Source organism: Haematobia irritans, chromosome 1 (genome assembly GCF_050003625.1).
Source record: "Haematobia irritans isolate KBUSLIRL chromosome 1, ASM5000362v1, whole genome shotgun sequence".
In the NCBI taxonomy this organism is placed as follows: Eukaryota; Metazoa; Arthropoda; class Insecta; order Diptera; family Muscidae; genus Haematobia; species Haematobia irritans.
In genome coordinates, this window is record NC_134397.1 from 138,798,329 (window position 1) to 138,808,468 (window position 10,140).

The 10,140-nt window shown below is 35.1% G+C and overlaps 1 protein-coding gene across 6 annotated transcripts in view; it reads left to right on the forward strand.

The window, feature by feature from the left end:
* Positions 1-10,140, forward strand: part of Ctns (lysosomal cystine transporter cystinosin) — a 70,137-nt gene that overhangs the window by 57,905 nt on the left and 2,092 nt on the right. For 3 of the 6 annotated variants that reach the window (XM_075291760.1, XM_075291759.1, XM_075291761.1), the window contains one exon: positions 7,135-7,342. The exons of 1 other annotated variant lie outside the window; for it this stretch is intronic. In XM_075291760.1, the coding sequence (XP_075147875.1) occupies positions 7,135-7,315 (181 nt within the window). In that variant the 3' untranslated portion in view covers positions 7,316-7,342. Of the gene's footprint in view, positions 1-73; positions 237-6,671; positions 6,937-7,134; positions 7,343-10,140 lie in introns of those variants that run through there. 2 more of the 6 variants (XR_012718224.1, XM_075291763.1) reach the window with 2 other exon arrangements.

A 10,140-nucleotide genomic window follows, 5' to 3' on the forward strand; every position in this document is an offset into this window, starting at 1 on the left:
AATATTAATCCATTATTTTAATTTTTGTTTAATGGTTCTTAATTGCTTATTTTCATATTTTCACTTTATATAGAGACACATTTTTCATATGTGGCATATATAACATGGCAGCTAAATTGGAAATATATTAACTCAATACAAAATCATAATTCTAAATATTTCATAAGATATAAATGGAATCATTTCATTATAACATCCATCATCTCTATTAATTTGGGGCATTTGTGAAATAAATTGTAAGTTTTCAAATTCGCTCATTCAATACACATTCATAAATTCATATAAATATATCATATTATGCATCAAAGTACACATTTATCCTACTAATCGAAACTATTTGTCGAAAAAAAGTTCGACATCCTTAACACAAAAAAGTTGTCATTTTATTGAGCGATTTGCGGTAGTCTGCAGCCGTTTTTTAAATTGAAGAATGAGAAGAGTCTGACGACTTTATTGCAGAATCACTAACTGAGTGTGTAAATACACGCAAAGGAGGAATATAATAACCGCAAACATTTTTGAAGAGCATAATGCTATTTTGTTATTTTCCGAGAAATTAACATGGTTGCGACAAAAATGTTACATGCTCCCCGCCCAAAATAACAGTTTGCTCTTGAAAAATTATTGAGGAAAATATGTGACCAATAATACATTCTGTTCTTTAGTATCACTTGACATAGACTTGACAGTAGAAACCCCCAAAAAATGCTACCCGCACCATGAAATATAAAAAATCATTGTACAGAAATGTACACGCAAAAAAATAATTCTTTCCTCCCAAACGAAATTTTAGACAAACAAACTTCGTTTCTCATTTGTATTTGGAAGAAACGTATATACTTTTTGTGATAAACGTTTATTCTTTTCCAGGATGTAAAAACAATTTCATAAAGACTAGCTCAAAAAACATTATTTTCTTGCTAATTGCATTGTCCCTCACATCTTTCTCACATCCACGAGGATTTTTAGTTCTTAACACCTTTTCCTGTAATACCAACAATGTAGAAGAAATTATACGATTTTATAAATTTTTAAAATTTTTTTTACCTTTCGCCTGGACGGAGAATCGAACCGCGGACCATGCACATTGTAAGCCAACACACTAACCACAGAGCTATGTACCTGTTATGGTCATCAATAGATAAATATCCATATAAGTTATATTTATATAGCATAGCTTGCGGCGCCCACGAACCGAATAAACAAAGTTTATTTAACAGAAACAAACATTTAGTTTGGCACCGTGGAGCAGTGGTAGCTACGTCCGACTCTCATGCCAAGGGTCGTGGGTTCGATCCCTGCTTCGGCCAAAGTTTTTTGTTTGCTTTTGTTTTTTTTTTTACATATATTCCAGATATATTCGGAAGATTCCGAAAAAATGTTCAACATTACATTGTACTATATTAAATTTTGAACTGTAAAATGTGTCTTGTTAAAGACCTAAAGTCAGAAAAGAACAGTGTTTGATATAAACGAAATGGACTGTGTTGTTATTTCAAAAATAACTTTTTTTATTGAAAAAATAAAAATTTTGTAACAAACGAATTTTTTTGGTGATAAAAGTTTAAAATTTTCGAAGCAATTCAAAAAACTCTAACAAAAGAAAAACGTTTTCGGTACACGTTTTCCAAACGTTTTTTTTCTTTGCGTGTACAACTTCAATCTAATTAGGATATTAGTTGGAGGCTGTTCCTTAATGTGAAAGTCCCGGTTGTGCTCTCACTGTTACAATCATAATTAGAGTAAGAGTTGTGTTGTGTTGAATCTAACGGTTTTTTTCGGGAACGAGATCCCAGGAATTCGCTATTTTTTCGCTCCCGTTCGGAAATTCCCGGGAATTTTTCTTTACAGTATTTTATATAAAATGGAGAGATAAATACTACAAATGTTTTTTGTTTTGATTATTTTTAGTACATCATTATTTTTAGTATCAAAGTCTAAAGTCTATTTAAATAATGTACCAAGTAGTAATAGTTGCCTTGTCTGACATACAGTCGTGGGTTCTAGCCCAAGTTCTAACGACCTCCCAATTCTTTAAAAGATGGTTGCTCTTCCTAATTTATTATCGTCATATTTCTGTAAACCGGCATTCCAATAGACTGGTAGACTAAGCAAACCTTTATATTGGTTCATTTTACCTTATATAGCCACTTTTGCAATTGCATAATTTCAAAATATTTTCATAATTATTGCAAGAATGTGTTTATGGAAAGGCAACATTTATCATGATAGTTGCTTTAATTTCAAATATAGATGGTATATTCCTTTTGGGAATATTGACCGAAAATTTGCATATAGTGAAATATAGTGGTTCTGTTTTATGATGGTGACATCGAAATAAGTTTCTTTCATTTCCATACAATTTTAATGTAAAAAATCCCACTATATCGAAAGAGACTGTCCATTATAACCATTGTAAACGTTTTTTTTTGTATTTTGTGTAGTACAAAATATCCCTTTTTAGTATGATTTATGGCTGATATAATAAATTAACATAATATACATTGTTAGTTGCCCAGACAGCGCCTTATAACCGTAGGTTTATGCACTTTCTAATTTATTCAAACGTCTAAATATATGTCACATCGAAGTGGGTTTCCCTTTGACCGGGATCCCGGGAAATTTGAAAAAATTTCCAATCCCACTCATGCACATTCACGAAATGAAAACCAGTACTCACGCACGAACTAATTTCAAAGACTCGCGCTCACGCACGATTCATGACAATTCACGTGACTCACGACATTTTCCAAACGGAAATCAACAAAGGTAAACAAATTCAAAAATAGAATATAGTTCGAGAGTTAAATTAATTTCAGTTAACATACGGGTATGAATTAAATCTTGATTTTTTCGTAAGCGTGATTTTGCAGAAGTTTTATTCACGCACATTCACTACCCGATTTTATTCCCCACGCACGCTCATTTAGTTTAGTCCCATTCACGAACATTCACGAGAGTTGCCTTGGATTTTGTTCACGACTCACGTGATTCAGGCGTGCCACGAGAATTTCGTGTCACGCGCCCACCTCTTCTCCTGAGCTCTAGGTCTTATCAATTAGTCTGCGGTCTCTAGGAGCGGTCTCTAGGTGTCTATACCAAAGCATGGCTTGAAACACACCATATTCGTCATAGCAATTGTGAACTACGTCACCAGAATGGATGTAGAAAGATTCTAAGCTCAAGTGTTTTTCCTACCACCTACATGGGAGCTTGTTCATGTGGTTCGTGCAGCTAGGACCTCAGGGGAACATCTCTACTTCCGGGGATTCTCCTGCAATTTCTTGGTCTTATTCGTTTAGACTGGATTGTAGGAGAATATCTTATAGCACTCATCTTTCTACAATTGTGGTTGGCATCAGCAACCAAGTTATCTTAAAACTTCTTAACATTGTCTTATTCGATATGGAGGCAGATTAAATATCCACCATATGTAAGTCAATTCAGTTTTCGATCGATTTATATAGATGAGACTATAAATGATTTGAACTTACATGAACCAATTTGCGCACGGTAGTCACGCACACTCACGCACGAAAACATCGTGACTCATTAAAAATATCGTGACTCACGAATAATTTTATAATTAATTTACCTTACCGAAGTGTCTGAAAACATGAGCGTTATTAAAATCGAGAGTGTTATTAAACTCTTAACATCTCTTAACTCTTAACTCTTAACATCCCAGGTGTCAATAAAATTGTAATTGAATTTAACTCTTAAGCGTTTTATGTTGGTGAGCAGGAATATTTTCGTGAGTGTAATTCGTTACTCATGCACACTCACGAAGATATTATTTTCGTGACTCACGCACACTCACGCTGTTGTCATGAGCGTGACTCACGACTCACGCACGAATCACGAAAATTTGCCTGAGTCACGACAATTTCGTGTCACGTGCACAACTCTAGCATGAACCATTAGGGACCAACTTGTATACAAAATATACTGACATCGTGTACCAAATTTCAACCGGATCGGATGAAATTTGCACTTGCAGGCAGTGTTAGGTTAGGTTTGGTTATGTGGCAGCCCGATGTATCAGGCTCACTTAGACTATTCAGTCCATTGTGATACCACAGTGGTGAACTTCTCTCTTATCACTGAGTGCTGCCCGATTCCATGTTAAGCTCCTGTTTATAGCCGAGTCCGAACGGCGTTCCACATTCCAGTGAAACCACTTAGAGATCAAAGCTTCTCTCAGAAACCCTCAGAAATGTCACCAGCATTACTGAGGTGGGATAATCCACCGCTGAAAAACTTTTTGGTGTTCGGTCGAAGCAGGAATCGAACCCACGACCTTGTGTATGCAAGGCGGGCATGCTAACCATTGCACCGTGGTGCAAATTATGATATTTTCGTTCCCAAAAATCCCCAATTTAAATTAAAATTCCTCACAAAAAAAAAAAAAACAACTATACAATTTTTTTGTCAAACCAACTTGCGAGCTACAACAAGATCAAAATTTCGAAACCCGGAGAGCGGTGATCGCCTTCCAAATACTCGAGATATGAAAATGGGAGTTTGATACGGGAGTTCGATAGTAGTAAGTAGTAAAATTGGGCGGTAGATCAAAATGAAGGTCAATTGTCCCCATCATTTCTGTATTTATGAATTAAATTATCCAAACGAGTGATAAACACTGATCAGGGGGTAACATTTAGGCCCAAACCTCACGAAAAGATTTTGCAATTGTAGAAAAATGCTTTAGCCAAGCTGAAATTAAAAATTAGCACTTGGGCCACCAAAATAAAACCCTGTGTCCGTTTGATGTTCAAATGCTCCTTTTGAACCTTTTCGCATGCCGAGAAATAAAGGGCAGCATATTTTCAATTTTTTAATTTTGATTATTCGTATTAACTTATTATACTGAGCTGATTTCGAAAAAAAAAATCCCCAAACAAAAATGTTGTGATCACGCCAAACAGGTTATCATATTCCTTCTCTTCTCAACCGAATTGGGGTGCGTTTATATAGGGAGTAGACCAAATAGTGGTCCGATATGGCCTACTTGCAATACCATCCATACTTGTACCAAGTTTCAGATCGTTAGTGTGTTTCATTCGGAAGTTAGAGTGATTTCAACGGACGGACCAACATTGCCAGATCGACTCAGAATTTTAACACGACCCAGAATATATACAGTGTCACACATAAGTATTGGCACAGCACCCTAAACTACATAGTGGTCAGCAATGTTACAGATGGAAATTTTGAAAATGTCGCATACTCAAAAAAGGTCGCATAATAATAAAAAATGTCGCATACATTTGTGAGGTCTTTTTATTACAAAAAATGTTCCAAAAATCAACACAAAAACAATAAAGAAACAGTCCCTGTAACATAAAAAGATATTTTAACAACTTATTATATCATAAAATCCAGTAAAACGTAATCTTGCAATAAAGTGAAAATTAATTTTTTTTCTCCTTCCTAAAATTAGCAGAAATGTACGAGAACGCCATCCAGTGCCAATTTACCATCAGCCAATTAAAATAACAAAAATATTTATGTTTTTTACTACACTTCTAATTGACTCTGTGGAATATATTGCACGTATTATTTGTTTATGGCTAACTGTTGCAAGATTTTACTGGGAAAAAATTCCTAGCAAAAACTTGCAACTTCTCTATTTCTCAAATGTCAAATTTGTTTTCACTCTGGCTCACATTTGCTGGCTTTTTGGAGTAAACGAACGTCTACAGTAAAAATTTGTGATAATTATCGGGGCTAGAGGAGCTACACCGTGTAGGTTAGGTATCGTAGGTTAGGTGTCCATTGTGATACCATACGTGATTTACATCTCTCTTAGTAATGAGTGCTTCTATGTTTAGCTCAATTACAACTTGTTATTGAAAAGTGAACTCTTGTTTATAGCCACCACCGCAGAAACACATTTTGCTCTATGGTCGAAACTGGGGTTGAATCCATGACCCTTTGTATACAAGGCGGCCCATTGCACAACGGTGGCTTCGCGTAAGGCGCACTGTGATGAATTCCCACTTATAAAAATTGCTTAAAATTTAAGCACTTCTCTTTTTTGCACATTTTAAAAAAGTCGCACATTGCATATTTTAAAAAAGTCGAACAAAAAGTGGCATGACGTAAGAAAGGTTGCAAATGCGACTAAAATCGCACAACGGTAATACTGGTGGTCAGGGAATCTGCGAAAAAATATGCCTACCAGAAATATTGATTTTAAGCTCCATAAAATATATACCGTTCGACTCAGAACGATCTTCTGAGTCGGTTTAGCCCTGACCATGTATTTGTTATTGGCAGTATTCAGACCACTATTATTAACCGATTTTAATGAAATTTGGTACAGTGTTGATGGAAGAATGGGAGAATATAGGTACAAATAAAACAAAAAATTAATCCATTAATTATCTAGACAACTTGATGCTGTTATCAAACAAAAAGGAATGTCCAAAAAGTATTAAATGGACCAAAAAACTAATTTAGAAATACCTGTGCCAGTACTTTTATTCCTCAAAAAATTTGCATTTTTTTGAATTTTTGAATTGAGCTTGGTTGTAAATCTTTGTTGCATAATGTCTTCATTCATATCAATCATAAACAAATATCCATTATTGAAATTATATTCCCAATTCCCTTTTAAAAACTATCCATACCTTTTGTAAATTTATCATTTCCAAAAACCATTTCAGACATGCCAGAACCCTTAATAAATCCAATGAGACCGTGGAGTCCCAAATAAGTGAACAAAAAGGAAAGAACTAAGATTAGCTATGATAAGCACATTGCACATATATTGGCTATTACTATATTGAAATTTCCATACATTCCATGTTTTTTGTTTTAAGTATTTGATTTATATTTATATATTTTATAATTTACTAGTTTACTATTAGGGAGATTGTAAATTTCGTTTACTTATTTATACAAATACATATAGAGTTTTGTATCTGTAAATTTTGTTTGTTTTTAGAAATATAGAATTTTTTTTTTGAAATAAAATCTTTTTGTGTGTTTATCACTTGGCACCTGAATATTACAAATCCACTCCGATTGTTCTCCCACCAGCAGTAGTTCGAGAATTTTTTTTTATATATTTGCAAAATTATTCCAAATTATATTTTTATATACTAACTTCTTTTATTTTAAATTTAGCTCACATAATGCATCTTTTGTCGATTGCCGTTGTTCGAATTATGATTTTATTTTTTCAAATAAAATTTGTCAGTGTGATCAAGAGCAAAATACCCAAAATGAATCAGTTAATATTGACACCTCTGAGAGTAATTTTCAGAAATTACACAATGGGATGTATTATCATAAACTAAATAAATAAAAATATATTTTTAATGATATAAGAAAATGTTTTCAAATTATTTATTAATCGGTTATGACTATTCTTAAACCCAGCAGGTAAAGTACAATTTGATTTAAACAATTATTAAATAAAAAATGCTTCGTTATATTAACGAAATGTGTCATTGCCAAATTTAGCCACGGAAACGAATTCGTGAAAGTAGCGAATTGTCGCACTGCCGATTTTAGCCGCCAGCATCGGTTTTATCTCCGATGCCATCATAGACTCTTAAGATGCACTATAAAAATCACAAAAAAAATGAAATTAATATGCCATCAATATTCTTAGAAAAGTCGTTTTAATAGTAAAAAGCTTCTTATCAGAGAATGAAGCCGCCAAGTCGCATCGACGATTTTAGCCACCGGCGATCATTTTTTGCCAGTCCACGCCGTCGCCGAATATGCCGACTCATCTCGACTCAAATTTAGTCGCAAATTTATTAAAAACATTGATTTAAATCAGAAAAATGTATTGAAAATTTTTTTTTAACTTTCCACCCATAATCAATCTTTCCACCATAATTAAGCTGCTGTAATAATTTTGCAAAATTTTAGCATGGAAAATTTTCATGAAATGTAAATTTGATTGTAAAATGTTGTACATTACCATTCGGATGGCTTCAAATTATCCCTCTGTAGCTGAGGTGATCTAATTTTAACAATATAACTGACGAGGGACCCAGAAGAAAAACAGTATAAAATTGTACCTCTTTGATGCAAATTTTATTAATACTTGATGGGGAATATCCCAAAGCCACTTTTCACAAAGTTTATATTCTTTTTAATGGATTATTAGATAATTAATCGTGAAAAATGTCTATTTTAGCGGCTAAACTCGAACTTAATAGCAGGTTGGCTGATAAGTCCCCGGTCTAACACATATTATTTTTATATAGTACCAACCTGCAAATGATTCGTGTCAAAATTTGACGTCTTTTGTGAAGCAACTTTTGTTATTGTGAAAAAAATGGAAAAAAAAGGAATTTCGTGTTTTGATAAAATACTGTTTTCTGAAGGGAAAGAATACGGTGGAAGCAAAAACTTGGCTTGATAACGAGTTTCCGGACTCTGCCCCAGGGAAATCAACAATAATTGATTGGTATGCAAAATTCAAGCGTGGTGAAATGAGCACGGTGACAGTGAACGCAGTGGACGCCCGAAAGAGGTGGTTACCGACGAAAACATCAAAAAAATCCACTAAAAGGTTTTGAATGACCGTAAAATGAAGTTGATCCAGATAGCAGAGGCCTTAAAGATATCAAAGGAACGTGTTGGTCATTTCATTCATCAATATTTGGATATGCGGAAGCTCTGTGCAAAATGGGTGCCGCGCGAGCTCACATTTGACCAAAAACAACAACGTGTTGATGATTCTGAGCGGTGTTTGCAGCTGTTAACTCGTAATACACCCGAGTTTTTTCCGTCGATATGTGACAATGGATGAAACATGGCTCCATCACTACACTCCTGAGTCCAATCGACAGTCGGCTGAGTGGACAGCGACCGGTGAACCGTCTCCGAAGCGTGGAAAGACTCAAAAGTCCGCTGGCAAAGTAATGGCCTCTGTTTTTTGGGATGCGCATGGAATAATTTTTATCGATTATCTTGAGAAGGGGAAAACCATCAACAGTGACTATTATATGGCGTTATTGGAGCGTTTGAAGGTCGAAATCGCGGCAAAACGGCCCCATATGAAGAAGAAAAAAAGTGTTGTTCCACCAAGACAACGCACCGTGCCACAAGTCATTGAGAACGATGGCAAAAATTCATGAATTGGGCTTCGAATTGCTTCCCCACCCACCGTATTCTCCAGATCTGGCCTCCAGCGACGTTTTCTTGTTCTCAGACCTCAAAAGGGTGCTCGAAGGGAAAAAATTTGGCTGCAATGAAGAGGTGATCGCCGAACCTGAGGCTTCTTTTGAGGCAAAATCGAAGGAGTACTACCAAAATGGTATCAACAAATTGAAAGGTCGTTATAATCGTTGTATCGCTCTTGAAGGGAACTATGTTGAATAAAAAAAAGGAATTTTGACAAAAAAAATGTGTTTTTCTTTGTTAGACCGGGGACTTATCAGCCAACCGTTATTTACCTTAAAACAAAATTTCATACCCCCGAGGTGACCAATTTTCAACGCCTACAGGTTAGCCCGTGGACCAACTAGGGACCTACAAATTCGCAAACTTAAAGGAAAATACCTCAGCTTTCACACAAAGAAAAAATTATGTTGATATCTTTACCGTTCAAAAGCTGCAGAATTATTTCCAAAAAAAAGCGATTTGGAACCACTGTGCGACGTTAAGATGAGTACTATGTTCGGTTTTCGAGTTGAAAATCACTTTATTTTCGCTATTACTTTTCCTGAATTAATCAAAATTATAAATGAAAGCAAACATATTCCCGTAAAGTCATGCCGAAATCTGGAGGAACAAGAAACCGCACATCAATTGAGTTAATATATCTGCTTTATATTGAACTGTTTTAATAAAGTAACCGTGAAAATTTCAACTCGAAAAGCGAGCATAGTACATACTTTTAGAGGGTTAATTTCATAACTGATAATTGTCCTCCGCCGAATAGACAAGTTTATATCGGCTTAGCCGACAAGCCACCGCCGCTGGATGCATACATTTAGTGTCAGCCGCCGCCGGCAAAAATGAGTCGGCTGCATTCTCTGCTTCTTATAGATTATTTGAAGAAACCCGAAAAAGTATGCGTTTGAACCAATTGTCGAAGCACTAAACCACATCGAATGTAGTAAAATCGCAAGAATATTTTCGCGATTTAATTCCAATTTCTGGGCGAAA